We start from the raw sequence: 16,647 nt of genomic DNA on the forward strand, positions 1-16,647 counted from the left end.
TCTGGTACCACAACTAAGCAGACATTGTCACAAAACTGTCATATCTCCTTTCTTTCTCCTAAGAGCCCATTTATCCTTTCTGAAACACATTTGTTTTCCCCTGAGTGCCCTTTCTCCCCTCCCCTTATTAAGATGGCATATGAGTCCTGAATTCTGCCTCATTGAGTCACACTTTTGTGTACAGATGTGAATAAAAATCTACTTTTCTCTTGCTAATCAGTTTAATTCATGGCCCCTAACTACTGGATTTAAGAGTGTAGAGGAGAGGTTTTTTCCTCCCCAACAGGAGAAAATGTTAAGTCAAGCAACATGCTCACATAACCCTCAGCAAACTGCCAACTTCTCATTTAGCAACTACAGTTAGACATTTAAAAGTTTCCTTATTCTTAAAAGAAGTCCAACAGTTTAAAAAACAGCATTTTTTAACCCACTCAGATGGGTTGTGACTTTTTTTTTCACTTTATAGCCCCCCTCTACAAAGAGGTTTAACTTTTAGCCAAATTTTACTCCTTATTTCTGAATATTTAGTTAATAAGCTGTAATTTTAGACATTGAAAAATAAGACAAAGCCATCAAACTATATTATGGCACTGATAAGATGCAAAATTTAAGACACAGGTAGATCTATAAATTGCCACATACTTGCAAATTCCAATTGTAACTGACTCTCTTTCAAACATCAGTTTAATATAAATACTTATCTAGTAATGCATCATAAACCACAGGGTTAAAATAATTCCTTCTGTCATGTAAATGTGGAATTGAGAGCTAAAACTGTTCAACTTAGCAACAAGTTATTTTTTTCAAGAGCAAAGTAATACGGAACCCAGAGGACTCATAAGAAAACCTTAAGCTAAGTCATTATATTTTAAGGGGCCCTGACTAAATTCTGAAGGAGTTGGCATTAAAACAACAACATAGTTTTGGGGCACATGGCTGGCTCAGTAGAATATGACCCTTGATCTTGCGGTTGTAAGTCTGAGTCTCACATTGGGTATAGAGACTACTTAAAAATAAAATCTTTTTTAAAAAAGATTTTTAAATCTTAAAAAAAAAGATTTTATTTATTTATTTGACAAAGGGAGAGAGAGAGCAGAAGCAGAAGCAGGGGGAGCAGCAGAGGGAAAGGGAGAAGCAGGTTTCCCACTGAGCAGGGAGCCTGATGAGGGACTTGATCCCGGGACCTGATCATGACCTGAGCAGAAGGCAGATGCTTTAACCAACTGAGCCACCCAGGAGCCCCAAAAATAAAATCTTTAATAGAACTTAGTTTTTTCAGGTATTTAAAGATTTTCATGTGTTGTGTACTTAAAGTTTTTCTTTTCTTGACCCCTACCTCCTTCTCCTTAGTATAAGAAAAACTTTCTTAGTATAAGGAAAGTCTAGTTTAACAGTCCTGGAAATTGTGCATTTAGGGTAAACCACATTATTTTATCTAATTCTACTACATCAAGTACCAGTATTTGGGGTTCTCATTTTAAATTATTAAAAAATGAATGTTTCTCATCAACTTCTCACCAATCATCAATTTATGGATAAAAGAGGATAAAAGAGATTACTTCAGGTGTTGGCAACATTTCATGAAAGCACCAAGGTGGGAAGGGGTGGGTAGAGTGACCAACCAGATTAGTACAACCACCTTTCATATAGTTTTTCTTAAAAAAAAAAAAAAAAAAAGGCAAGTTGGTTTCAATTTTCTGTGAAAATGGCAGGATATTAAGATGTGCAAGCAAACTGCTTCTTTCATATCCTCTTAAGGTATCAGTATTTTCTGAAAGGTATTTTGGTATAGGGCTCACAGAGGAATGCCTTCCATATCAGATGATATGTAAACAAACAATTGTTTGCTCAGCAGAAAACAGGTTTTTTGTATACTCTAGTTCAGGAAGTCTGCCAAGAAAATAAAGGAAAGGGGGTAGTAATCAAACCCTATAATGCCCACCCATAATCCTAGAAGGGAAAAATAAAGCCATTGTAATAAATTCGATTTAGTGATATCCTGAAGGTCAGCAGTATTTCCATAATACTCACTATGGCACAGAAACAAAGTCTGGAGTGTGCAAATACTTAGGCCGCTAGAAGGAGAGCCACATTAAGAGGCACAGACTAACTTGGAGAGTTAAGAGCCTGGATTCAGTCTCTGCTTTCCTTTCAACACTTCTAAGATCCTTTCTGCTTTCACATTGCTGTTTTTACAGCAGAAACAAGGGTCTCTGAAGAACCGGCCACGGCATTATAAGTCATCCAGTGGTGCCCATGCTTCTCCACGGAGGTGTTAAACAACCTTCTTCAAGCAACTCCAGGGGGGTGGCAGCTGAACTGCGCATTCAGCAAGCTGCTGGAAAGGACCCCAGTGGGGGCAGCTCTCCATACCTCATCTGACTGTGATACACAGAAACTCGGTGGCACACACCTAGCTGCACTGTCAAGAAGGCTGTGTCTTTGTTGCCATATATAAATTCTTTACACAGAAGTGTATCTTGAAAGAAAAGTACAAAAAGACAATGGTATGAAACAAATGAACTTATTTAAAAAATGTAAGATGGCACATGACATGTAGCCAGAAGTCAGAATCTTGTGGCAAAAGAACAGTCTTACAGGCTGTGTGTTGGAACGACTTAGATTTAGATTTTCTTAAGGCACAACCAAAGTTCTTTAGATTTATTTTGGCAAGTGTTTTTCTTGCTGGAAGATCATAAAAGTAGGCAGACTTATCTGCCTGATGGCATGCTGGCATACTAAGGTAAGGAAAATAGTATTCTGACTAAAACTAAGGCTAATAGGTTTTAAATTTGTACCAAGGAGACTTATTACATACTGGAGAAATGATAGCAGTATTTTATACCTTTGTATAAGAAAAAAAAAAAGATTCTCCTTTTGAAGTTGTAGCTTCAGGATTTAATCTGAGTCAATGTCACCATGTGGTAAAAACAATCTGGATTTTATAATGCATGAGCAGGAAAAAGTTGCAAAAATACCAAATGGTATGGAGCTACAAATAAGGTGATACATCAGCAAAGGGGCCAAATCAGGTTTTTACTCCGGACAGGTGTTATGTTTGTGAAAAGTGATTCAATTTGTTGTATGTTCAAAGCTAAATTAGAACTAGCTGCCTTACAATGATATTTCACTGCCATTTCTTAGCACTTTAATTTTGGTGAGTTCTGTTACAAGTTTAAGTAAGTTAGAGCTGTTCTCAACTCATATCTATTTCCTTTAAAAAATGAAGGGGCAGATATTCCAATAAGCTTTAGGTAAAAAGGATTCTGATCATTTTCACTCTAGTTAACCTGAAACATTCCCCTGGGCATAACCATAGCCTCTATGAAAACTGGAAAATATGGCATAATTTAAAGTCAGAGTATAACAATATTCACTGGTAACTTCAAATAAGTTAGGCTAAGAGGATGGAATATGGGGAATAGGTCAGACCACCAGTCATGTCTGCCTAGCCATAATACCAGTGAAACTTAAAGATCTGCGAAGATCAAAGAAAACTGAGAAACCACCCTTAACTGGCTGGAAGTATAACATGCTACAAGTGTCCTCATGGTCTTCGTAAATATTACAAGATGACCCACGCACTCTGATTGGCTGTGGCCATGCACAGACTCCTCAGAGCCCACTGCAAATCTGGGATATGGCAAGTATGGAACCTAGCAGCAGGACGGACCTTGCTTATGACATACTGATTAGCATGAAGGCAGACAGTGAAGAAATATCAGAACTATTTTTCATCTTGGAAAATCATTCATGAGGTTACTATGACAAGAATATAAATCAAGGCTTACACTGCTAAGTGCCAGTTCCACAGCTGGCCATCTGGATATGGGGTTTTCCGATACTTAGTTGTTTTGATTATTTAATCAAATATTAAGCAAATATAATTCACATGCAACCCTTATCAAAAAAGGGAAGGAGGTCAATTTCCTATGATCCACACAAACTGTTAACCTGTTAAGAAAAGCCTTATTTTTCCAGCATTTGAATATATACACACACATCATGTCTGTTTTTTTTTTTTTTAAAACATTTTAGAGTGAGGTTGAGGAGGAGAAGGACAATGAGATAAAGACACAAGCTAAACATCCAACATGCCCCATTCCTTATTCTCTGCGTGACTGGCAGCATTACTCAGAAAGTCACTCTTTACTCTGATGGTCATAATATATTTGAATGTGTAGATCTTTAAGGATTTCCTTATTCATTTGGCCAGCCTATGGTAGGTGCTTTTATGTTTTCTTGGTGGAATAATTCATCAGTGCTTCCTGAGAGGCTCAAACAGGATCACTGGCCAGATTCCGAAGAGAAACTGTTTGGAAACAAGTTAGGGCAAAATGAAAGAAGGTAACTACCGCATGTCATGCCTGAAAAAGAACCTATGGAGCTAGATGTGCTAACAACTACCCTGGTATTAGTAGCCTGAATATGGCATAGTCTTTCCAGATTTGCACCAGATCTCAGAAAATATTTTTATTTAATTTATTTAAATGGATTAAACTTCTATTTTGTCAGGCATGGAGCTGGGCATTTTAATAATCTCAGATTCTTAAAACAACTCTGTAATGTAGCTATTGACAGCTCCATTTTACTGTTGAAAAAACTGAGGCTTAAAAAGAACAGACTTGCCCAATGTCATAAAGCAGTACATGGAAGACCTGATCAAGATTCAAAAGCATCTGGTTCCAAAGTTTGTACTCTGTCTACTACCTTTCCACGCCACCTCCTTCTTCCACCTGGGACCCATCCTCCCAACACCAAGCCTCTCCCAACACACCTACACATGCATGCACACACACCCACCCCTTGGAAGGGAACTTACCTTTACTTTTGGCCTGTATTTCAGGTAAAGAGTTCTTGTATATAAACTAAAAGAAAAGGGGAGGGAAGGAAAGCACTTCAGATTAATTTTTAATTCATACAAACTGGTTTACTGAGAAATTTAAGCACAGTGCCTCTGTATACACACAAAGAAAGCAACCCTAGTAGATTTTTTGTTCATTTAGCAACCATTTTTTGAGGAGCTACTCTATGCAGAACACTGGCAAGATGCTAAGGAGGACAGAAATGAATACTCTTGACTGTGACCTCAGGACGTTTGTAGTTTAGTAGGGAGCACTCCACTCACACTTGATGGTTCATGTCACAACTGCCAGTTTCATCTTTGAAGATATATGGTAGCAAGGATTAAAGTAGAGGATTCTTAGAATATTCTGGAAGTGGTTATATCAGCTCTATAAGGATTACAATACAGGTATGAGATAATCAGGAAGGTAAGGAAAGTCTTCCGTACAGTAGCTTTAGAATAAGTAACCTATGAAGATGAGACTGGATTCTAAATCAGTATACATGGCAAGTAAATAACTTGGCTCAAGACTGTTACACAGTTATGAAGTGATGGAGTAAAGCTCCAAGCTCAGATATTTTTACTCCCCAGTACTAACTCTTTGTTTGAAACAAACATTTGTACAGTACTTAAGTCTGAAAGGGCACATATGTTATATTGTTAAATTCCCAAATCATCCCTCTAAAATATTATTTGCATGCTTCACTCGATGAGGTACCCAAAGAATTGAAATTTCCATAGCTGAAGCTTGAATATCCAAGCTTCTTTTATTTTAGTTATTTAGGATGAAATATGTCTAAAACATATTCTATCTTCCCTGCCTCCTTAAAAAAAAAATCAAAGTAAAACATTTTAACATTAATAGAAAACAAAACAAAAAAAATAAGTCAAAACTCTGCCACCAAATATAATCAAAGTGCTTCATTTTTTTCCATATTTACTTTAACCCTTGTTCTGATACAAATTAGTTTTTACACAGGGTTAATAATTACCTACATATGATTTTAGTCTGTTTGTTTCACTTAAAAAGCCAAATAATCCAAATATCTTTCTAAGTTGCTATAAAATTTTCATATAATTTTAAATAGCTGAATAAAAGATATACTATAATTTATTTTATAATTCTACACTATTGTGTAATTTCTTTTTCTTCTATTATTATTGCTGCTTTGCTGATTAAGAAACACTGTAATAAACATAATTGAGTTTTCACACACACTTTCACTTTTCTGGGTTATTTCTTTAGGATAAATTTCAAGGAATATAACTGGGAATATAATAAAATATAAATATTTTATTTTCACAAACACATATAGTATCAAATTTCTTTCCAAATGGGTTACATCAATTTACACTGACAAGTAATGTGTGATCGTATCATTTCCCTGCAACTAAGGAATACAGAAGGTAATTTTAAAATATTATAGAGCTCACTTAATGGATATAAAAAAAAATCTCATTGTTTTATTTAAAAAATTTTCTAAAAATAGGTAATATAATCATTTGGTAAAGATTTGGAAGAGTATAAAAGAGAAAGGTCTGGGCGCCTGGGTGGCTCAGTGGGTTAAGCCGCTGCCTTCGGCTCAGGTCATGATCTCAGGGTCCTGGGATCAAGTCCAGCATCGGGCTCTCTGCTCAGCAGGGAGCCTGCTTCCTCCTCTCTCTCTCTGCCTGCCTTTCTGCCTACTTGTGATCTGTCTCTGTCAAATAAATAAATAAAATCTTTTTTAAAAAAAAAAAAAAGGAGAAAGGTCTTTCTCCTACCTGGTACCTTCAGCACAGAGATAAATGCTGGTACTTACCAGTTAACATAAACCCTTACAAAGATAATTAGGTATTTATGAGCAAATATGTATATTTAGCCCTTTTTCACAAAAATGGATATCCTACTGTTTTAGAAAGCATTTTGATTACCAATTAGATGATCAGTTTTCTATTTGCTTATTTACACCCAATATTTCAACCCCTTCCCCCCATCATCATCTGGAGGCTTGGCCTTCTCCTTTCCTTTATTTTTTTAATTTTTTTTTCAATTTATTTATTTTCAGAAAAACATTATTCATTATTTTTCACCACACCCAGTGCTCCATGCAAGCCGTGCCCTCTATAATACCCACCATCTGGTACCCCAACCTCCCACCCCACCCCCCCGCCACTCAAACCCCTCAGATTGTTTTTCAGAGTCCATAGTCTCTCATGGTTCACCTCCCCTTCCAATTTTAGTTTCAAATTTACAGGAAAGTTTTAAGATTGGTATGAAGAATTTCTGTACCCTGTCTCCCAGATGCCAAATTGTTATCATTTAACCATATTTGTTTTTACACACACACACACACACACACACACACACACGTATGTCCAAGTGTATACATATCCTATGGAGTCTCTGAATGACATGATACCCACCACTTCTAAATATTCTAATATGTATTACCACATAACAAGGACAGTGTCCTAAATTACTATAATAACAACCCTTCCGCTCAGGAAATTAATACAATACTAACATACAACTCAAAACTTCATTCTAATTTTGTTGACTGTCCCAGTAATTTCTTTTTCCTTTCTGATCCAGTTTGCTATCTAGAAACATGCATTGCATTTAGTTTTCATATCTTAATTTGTTTTTTTTTAACTAGAACTGTTCTTCAGTATTTCCTTGTCTCATGAACTTGATAGTTTTAAAAAGTATAAGACTCTGATTCTGTAGAAGGATCTTCAACATAGAACCATCAATATTTCCTCATAACCAGACCTAGGCCACGCATTTTCAGCAGAAATACTACAGCAATGATGCTGAGCTCATTTCAGTGCATTTTATCAGGAGACATACCATAATGACATGCTCTGTCATGGACAATCTTAACCTTAAATGCACAGTCAAGTTGGTTGCTGCCAGTTTTTTTTCACTGTAAACTCACCATTTCCCCCCTGTATTGGTCTTTCATGGAGAGATATTCTAAATTACACCAATATGTGTTCCTCATCATATTCCCACCTATCAGCCAGAGGATCCACTGATACGTAATACATATCAACTATCCCTAAGATGGCTGCCAAATGGTAATCATTTGTGTCCATTGTTCCTTCTACATTTGTTAGTTGGCATTCTTTTGTAAGGAAGACTTCCCTTCTCATTTATTTATATTAATATGCACTCATAGAGTCTCATTTTATTCAATAGGTTTTAACTTGAAACTCTTTGCTATTTAATTTTGATATTCACACTATCTCAGGTTTACAAGGCCAAAGCTTGCCTTTCAGGCTTCACAGGGTTTCATAGAGCTAGGCGATACATGTATGTATTAGCATATATATACACATGTATTTTTAATTTATACAACACACACACATTTAACTTCTTCCATATCTGTGTATACATTTATGTTTGTGTCACACACTCATGAGTTCATAATAATACTTTTAAAAAAAGATTTTTATTTATTTATTTGCGAGAAGAGCAAGCAGTGGGGAGGAGTAAAGAGAGAGGGACAAGCAGATGCCCCACTCAGCAGGGAGTCCAATGTGTGGCTCAATCCCAGGATCCTGAGATCATGACCTGAGTTGAAGCCACACACTTAACTGACTGAGCCACCAGGTGTCCCTAATAATTTAAATTCCAATCTAAACTTCTCAAGATTCTGTCTAGCTTTCCCCTTTTCTGTCTAGTTTTCCATATTTGTAAATCCCTTCTGAGACAGTGGAGAAATCAGGCTTTTATGATCCACAATATATTTACTTATTGTTTAATCAATGAATTTAGTAGTTCAGTGTAACCCATTTCCTAACTCTAGCCACCTCCTCCACGCACCCTGCCATATCCCTCACCTCATCACTGTTTCCTTGCAGGGCACAGCAGCCACATCCCCCCCGTCGACCAGATCTTCTTAGAGCTCAGCATGCTACTACCACTGGCCTCCTTTCCTCATTCCTCAGACACTGAATGCTGCCACCTTGGCACAGCATTTCTTCCCACCAATACCCCGCTTCGCTAAAGTGTTTCCATACCAGGAGAAGAGAAGGAGAAATTGACAGGGAGATGGAAAGGGGAAGGTGAAAACGGGAAAGGGAAAGTGGGAACGCTAACTTTTTTTTTAAGATTTCATTTATTTATTTGATAGAGAGGGAGAGATCACAAGTAGGCAAAAAGGGGGAAGGTAGGCTCCCCGCTGAGCGGAGAGCCCGACGCGGGGCTCCATCACAGGACCCCGAGATTTTAGCCCAACCCTCTGAGCCACCCAGGTGCCCTGAATCCTAACCTTTTAAAATAGCATATAATGAGTATACTTTCACTTCTTATCTATATAGAAATTTACTACTGTATTGTACTATACTGCAGTAATGGCCTTGGGACTTCTTGGGCAGTGTTAAAGTGCTAAGTTTGTAACTGTCAGGCTCATTCTTATTTCTCCTTTTCTATAATTTTTCAATTTCCTCAAACAGTTCCTATCCCTTCCCTTTTAAATTAGCTATTTCTAAAGTGCTATGGGCTGAGAATCCAAATAATCAATATATAATAACAGGTTGCATAAAGTAAAATAAATATACTTACAGTCAGAGTTAAAGAGCTCTTCCATGATTAATATTAATAACCTTGAGCTCTTCACCGTATGAATGCAATGATGCTTATTTAGCTGCCCAAAAGTCTTTTTTCTGTAATTCTCAGGTAGTTATATTTTAGATAGTTCAGGTTGCCTAAATAAGTTATCTCCAGAGAGGTGAGATGCCAATGTTATTTTAAGGAAGTATTCTACAAATTTCAGTTGAGTAAATTTTCATTTTCATATTGGTTCAAAGAAAAATTTTTTCCCCTTTCTAGTAATATTTTAGCTCTCTCAATTCTTGAGAAGAATTTGAGATTAAACATATTCTGGCTCCCTTGTAAAGAGATCAATAGGTACACATTCATTCATTAAATCATTTAACAATATATACTGAGTGCTTACTATCTGATAGGTATTGTTCTAAGCATTTGAGAATAGCAGTGAATAAGATAAAGTCCCCTACCTCAAGGAACTTTAAGTCTAGCTGGTGGGGACAAACAATAAATATATGAATATTGTTTATAAACAATATTGTTTATAAACTGTTTATAAATGCTTTGAAGAAAAATAAGGCCTGGTAAGGGGAGAATGATATGGAGACATTATTTGAATAGTGTGATCAGAGAGAACTCTGATTTCATTTTTGTTATAAATGATTGACTTCCAACAGACTCTTGAGCAAGGGAAGAGAAGTGGCAACCAACTTATTTCAGGGAAAGAGACAAATTAAGCTGGGGACTTCTAACACTCATGCTTTCCCAGTCTGCTACTTAGGGGATCTGGCTGCTTTTCTCCCTCTAAATTTATTCTCTATAAATAAAGATATGTTGATAAATAAGAAACAGAAATGTTTATATCCTACTTGCTCTAAAAAGGAGATGAATGATTACTTAAAATGTAAATCATGTGTCAGAGGTCAGTAAGTACAACCATCTCACTATAAGGATGAGAAAACTAGGGACACCTGGGTGGCTCAACCAGTTAAGCTTCTGCCTTCGGCTCTGGTCATGATTCCAGGTTCCTGGGAAAGAGCCCCACATCGGGCTTCTGCTCAGCAGGGAGCCTGCCTGCTTCTCCCTCTCTCTCTCTGCTGCCACTCCCACTGCTTGCTCAGTCTCTCTCTCTCTGACAAATAAATAAAGTCTTTAAAAAAAAAAAAAGGATGAGAAAACTAGCAAAGCTTCAGAGAGGGGAAAGGACTTGTTTAAGGTCACCCAGGTGCAGAGGCAAAGCTAGAATATAAGTTCCTGATTTTTGTCCCTGACATTTTATATTTACACCATCCTATTTGAAGAGTAAAGGAAAAAATACTTCAATACTATGTTAAAAAAAAAAAAGTCTCTATTTCCTACCTGAAAAGGATGTGAAGATAAGAACCAAGGCCAGTTAAAATATGCCACCATGCATGAAACTGTGTGGCAACACCTATGATAGGTGGCACCTTCTTTCGAAAGTTCCTGTGTAAAGAGGGGGGGAAAATCACCATTATTACTATTTTTTAAATATTTAGCAACTATTGCTGACAGCCTTTGAGCATTTTGAAATGTTATTCTCACATATGGCAATTATTTAATTTCCTTAAATCTGCTGTAGTCTGCATATTGTTTTCCAAAGTATATTTTGAGGAAGCGTGGTCCTACCAGAGTTCCATGAAGAAATGATTCTGTGTTCAAAAAAACCCACAGACAGTAGTGTATAGTTTATTGCCCTCCTGGAGACTGCAATGTCTATTAATAGAATGAAGGCTTTGAGAAGTCCCATCAGAACTACACAAGAGTTTTTGTTTTTTGTTTGTTTTAGGTAATGTACTAATGGACAGAGCCCTTTCTTCAAGTAATATCTTACTAACAATTCATGAAACAAGTGTTTCCTGGAACACAATCTGGGAAACACTGGTCTACGTAGCTATTCACTCAAGAAGTCAGATACATGCTTTTCCCTGCCCTACACACAACCTTCATCTTAGATGAGCACCTTACGGTCTATAAAGTACTTTTGGTAAATATTATTTCACTTCATAGTGAATCTTTGAAGTGGCTATTATTAGCTTTGCTTTACAGATGAAGAACCAAAATTCAGAGACCGAGTTGCCCAAGTCACTCAGCCAAGTGGCACAGCTGAGTCTCAAATTCTACATCTTTTGATTAAAGTGTGTACCATATTAATTTCTCATTTACTGGAAGGAAGGAAAACAATCAATTTAAAACTACTTCTCTAGATATCTCATGAATTTTTGAGACAATTACCATCTCTAAGAACCTTCTTCATTTCTTAGTGGCTTTTAACCCAGAAGATGATGACTTATCTCGGCAGCACAAGTGCTCTCTCTAATGGGGCTTCTGATGAGTAATACGGATTCAGAATCACTCATTCAGAACTTAGTTTTCTAAGCAAGGTATATTACTAGTTTGTTTGTATACATTTAAAATATATATTTACTTATTTAATTTTTTATTATGGGAAATTTCAAACATGTGCAAAAGTGAGCAAAATTATAATGTATCCATTATCCAGGTTCAACAATTTAAATAACTTAGCCAACTACTGAGACTCACATCCACTTCTCCCCTTCCATATTTTGAAGCAAATCCTAGATATTGTATCATTTTAATTCTAAATATTTCAGTATGTGTCTCTAAAGATTAAAAGCTCTTTATAGGGTGCCTGGGTGGTGCAGATGGTTGAGTGACTGACTCTTCGTTTCTGCTCAGGTCATGATCTCAGGGTCACGAGATCAAGCCCCAAGTAGGGCTTCACACTCAGCATGGTGTCTGCTTGTGATTCTCTCTACCTGTCCCTCTATCCCACTTGTGTTTGCTTTAATAAATAAATAAATAAAATTTAAAAAGAAACACCTATTTAAAACATAACAGTAATACCATTTTCACATATAAAATATTAACAATAATCTCTTAATATCATGAAATATTCAATTGTTGATTAAAGTTCTAATTGTCTCATGAGTTTAAAATTTTGTTTTGCAGTTGTTTTGCTTGAATAAAAATTTTAAAAAAATGAACACTGCATTTGGTTGATACATCCTATCTCTTAAGTCTCATATATTTTTAAATATTTTCTTTCCTCTTTTTCTTTCTTCCTTCCTCCCTTCCAGACAGAGTGCGAATGTGCACAGGCACACCTGTAGGGGGAGGGGCAGAGGGAGAGAGAGAATCCCAGACTCCATGCTGAGCACAGAGGCTGACACACAGGGCTCCATCTCTCCACCCTGCCATCACAACCTGAGCCAAAATCAAGAGTTGGACACTTAACTGAATGAGCCACTCAGGCGCCCTTAAGTCTCTTTTAATCTGTATGTTCCTCTTTTTTTACCCCCTCTGCAATTTATGCTGAAGAGAACACGTCATTCATCTTGTAGATTTCTCACGTCTGAATTTTGCTGATTGCCTCTCTCTGGTGCTTTTCAATTTATGTGTTTATGTAAAACTTTAGGCACAAAATTTTGAGTTGGAAGGACCCATTCACTTTACCTGTTGAACATGTTCATTTCATGGAAACTGAGGTACAGAAAGATATTTATCTTGGTAACAGACTAAGCCCAGAGACCCAAAATTCAAACTCTAATCAATACATAATTGCTGACAAAGTGGTAAAGAGAACACTTGCCTTTCTTAGAAAATAACATTAAGTATATTAAAGTACAAAATTATATACACGAATCTTATATGCTTCTTACAAATCCTTAGTATTTCTTCAACACAGCAGATTAGACAGATTTCAGAGGCCTAATTAACATCTGATCAACTCTATAATTCTGTGATATATACACACAAAAATCCCTATAGATATTATGAAATAGTCTTAGGTCCAAATTTTTAGGTTAATTAAACAAGTATTCTCAGAATTTAACTTAACAATGGCAAAAATTCATTTCATGGCACTAGTAATTCTATATGCTTATGAAATTTTCTGCTTAATAAATTGCTTCCAAAAATATATCTTACCTCAGTGAATCACAAAAGATGTTATCTATGTTCCATAATAGAAACCCCATTAAAAATATGCCCAAGGATGTATAACCCAGTCCTCTGAGCCATGGATAAACCCTGTGGGAAAAAAAAAGAACAGCAAACTGAAATTTTGTTAAGTCACGTCATGTTCAGAGCTTGAAGCCACTGCTTTCAGGAAAAGGAAAGGTTTTCATTAGTATTAAATGCAAACCTATCTATTAAATTCTCTTAATACATTTGCCTATTACATTTAGCCATTAAAAATGAGAAAGAATATGCCATTAAGACTTTGCTAATAAGTGTTTCAAGAAAGTAATCTGAAGGCCCCCAATAACTTTATCAGTTCCCTGGAAGAAGTAGGTCGTGCTGCAACAGAATTAACATTGACTGAGTCACCTGCTCTGTGTCAGGCAGGCACCATAGTCAATTAGATACACAGGTAAATGAATAAAATCTTCAAATAAACCCTGTGAGGCAAGTATTAGTTTTTGCAGTTCACCGATAAGAAAACTGAAGCTTAGTAAGTTACCCAATATAAGAACAGTAGCTTATATATTTTTATAGCTTCAATGATGTATCACTGACTTACAATTTAACTGACTATATTTCAAGTGTACATTTGATCAGTACATTTGTATATATCCATGAAACTCTACAATCAAGATACTAAACATATCCATCATCTCCAAAAGCTAGTTAGAACATTATATAAATGGAATAACACAATACATCCTCTTCATTGTATGGCTTCTTTCACTTGGCATAATTATTTTAAAACTCATCCATGTTGTTATGTGTATCAATACTTCATTTCCTTTAATCACTGAGTGGTATTCCATTGTGTGGATATACCACAATTTGTTTATCTGTCCAAATGTTGGTGGACATTAATGTTGTTTCCATTTTTTTCTTTAACAAATAAAACAGCTATGAACACTGATAGGTAAGTTTTTGTGTGAATGTTTGCTTTCATTTCTATTGGGTAAAAAGGTGAAGAATAATTGAATTGTACAGCAGGTGAATGTCAAACTTATTAAGGCACTGTTAATCTGTTTTCCTAAGTGACTGTATCATTTTACATTTCCACCAGCAGTGTATGAGTTTTTTGTTCTATATCCCCACCAACACACTTCATATAACATGGGTAGATTTTTTCATTTAACTTGTTCCTTGCAGATGTTAGTGGTATCTTAATATCGTTTTAATATGCATTTCCCCAATGATAATGTTATGGAACATCTTCTTGTGCCCTATTTGCCATCCACATTAATCTTCTTTGTTATCGTTTGTTGAATCTTTGCCTATTAAAAAAAATTGTTTGCCTTCTTATTGAGTTGTAAGAATTCTTTATATATTCTAAACATTAAGTCCTTTGTTGGATATATATTTTGTAATTTCTTCAAATCTGTGATTTGCTTTTCACTTTTTTAATGTCTCTTGAAGAAAAAAAATTGTTATTTTGATAAAGTTCAATTTATCAATTTTTTTCACTATAGTTTGTATTTTTTGTATCCTATTTAATAACTTTGCTTAACTAAAGTCTGTCTGCAAAGACTTCTATAATTTCTTCTAGAAGTTTTATAATTTTAGCTTTTACATTTAGGGATATGATTCAATTCTAGTAATTTTTGTAATGGCATTACCTTTTGTAATGGCAGGAGTTTAAGTTCATTTTTAAAATAAGAATATCCAGTTGTTTTAGGACAATTTATTGAAAAGATTATCTTTTCCCCCACAGAATTACCTTTGAATGTTTACTTAACATCAGGTCAATACAGATGAATAGTCTACTTGAGGATGTTTTACTGATCTATATTTCATTTTTACCACCAATACCACATTGTCTTGATCAGTGTACCAAGACTAAATTAAGGAGTGTTAAGTCATCTAACTTTGTCATTCTTTTTCTTTTTTTTTTTTAAGATTTTATTTATTCATTTGAGAGACAGCGCACGTAAGAGCGTGAGGATAGGAAGGAGCGAGAGAAGCAGACTCCCCACTTAGCAGGGAGCCCGATCCCAGGACCCCAGGACCGTAACCTAAGCCGAAGGCAGAGGCCTAACCAATGGTGCCACCAGGCACCCATGTCATATATATATATTTTTTAACTGCTTTAGTTCTTCTAGATCCTTTTTATTCCCTTATGAATTTCAGTATCAGTTTCTCAATTTTTGCCAAAAAGCCTGCAGAGATCTTGATTGTGATTGCAGATCAGTTGGGCAGAACTGACATCTTAACAATATTGAGGTTTCTAATCTATGAAAATGGCCCACCTATCTGTTTGTTTAGGTCTTCTTTAATTTCCCTCGGCAAAAAACTGTTTCTTGTAGTTTCCCATATGCAAGTCCTACATACAGTCACTAAATTTTAATCTTTAAACATCTGATGTGTTTTGGTGCTACTGGAAACTGTACTTTTAAAATTTCTCTTTTCAATTATTTGCTGCTAATATACAGAAATATGAATTTTGAATATTCATTTGAATTTCATGACCTTGCTGAATTCCAATTTATTACTCCTAGGAGTTTTTTTGTACATGTCCTATGACATTTTCATGTGATCTGCAAATACTATTATTGGAAAAGCCTTCTATTGAAGCTTCTATCACCAATAGAAGTGGTGATAATACATATTCTTGTTTTATTCTTCATTTTAAAGATAACTTTTTAAAAAAACACTTTGTACTTTTTCTCCTTTTTTTTTTCAAAGTATGGTGAACGACAAGAATAGATTTTCTCAAATATTTTCTTATTTTTACCTGTTAGTATTTGTTTATAAATGAATGAAAAAGGGAAATTTAAAAACCATCAGGAAAGCACAAACCTGGCTGTGCAGAGGAAAAAGCATTATTGCCACTGTTTGATGAAGGTTCTCACAGAAGATTAGGTTAAAGAGTCACAGTCTGTCTTCAGCTTTTCAGAGTATATCATAACCCCATTTAGGGGAGGCAAGAATGAGTCCCAGGAAACACAGGGCTCAACAAAGTGAAGGCATCTGGCAGGGTTGCAGTGTGGGCCAGATGCTGAGATGTGACAAAATATGATCAATGGGAGTAGGGTGCTCTCTATTTTCTGCTTCTAAGCTTACTTACCAGGGCCAATCTTCAGCTCTCAGCGGTAGTTCAAAGCAAAATTCTTCTGTGGGGTGAAATGAATGTCTTTGGTTATCCAGGCAGCAGGGTACAGAGGAGAGAGCAAGAATTTCATCAGCACATGGTCCCTACAAGCTAAGTACAGGTAAGATTCTGGGGACAGACTACCCATTATTATCAGGTATGAGAATGGGTAAT

General features: G+C 35.9%; 1 protein-coding gene across 3 annotated transcripts in view; it reads right to left on the reverse strand.

Annotated features, from left to right (window-relative positions):
* Positions 1–1,513: 1,513 nt before the first annotated feature.
* Positions 1,514–16,647, reverse strand: part of ACER3 (alkaline ceramidase 3) — a 187,046-nt gene continuing 171,912 nt past the window's right edge. For all 3 annotated transcript variants that reach the window (XM_044258475.1, XM_044258478.1, XM_044258476.1), the window contains 4 exons: positions 13,353–13,454; positions 10,743–10,847; positions 4,823–4,868; positions 1,514–4,312 (listed from right to left, as the gene is read on the reverse strand). In XM_044258475.1, coding sequence (XP_044114410.1) covers positions 4,259–4,312; positions 4,823–4,868; positions 10,743–10,847; positions 13,353–13,454 — 307 coding nt within the window. In that variant the 3' untranslated portion in view covers positions 1,514–4,258. The remainder of the gene's footprint in view (positions 4,313–4,822; positions 4,869–10,742; positions 10,848–13,352; positions 13,455–16,647) is intronic.

This window comes from Neovison vison, chromosome 7 (assembly GCF_020171115.1).
Source record: "Neovison vison isolate M4711 chromosome 7, ASM_NN_V1, whole genome shotgun sequence".
In the NCBI taxonomy this organism is placed as follows: domain Eukaryota; kingdom Metazoa; phylum Chordata; class Mammalia; order Carnivora; family Mustelidae; genus Neogale; species Neogale vison.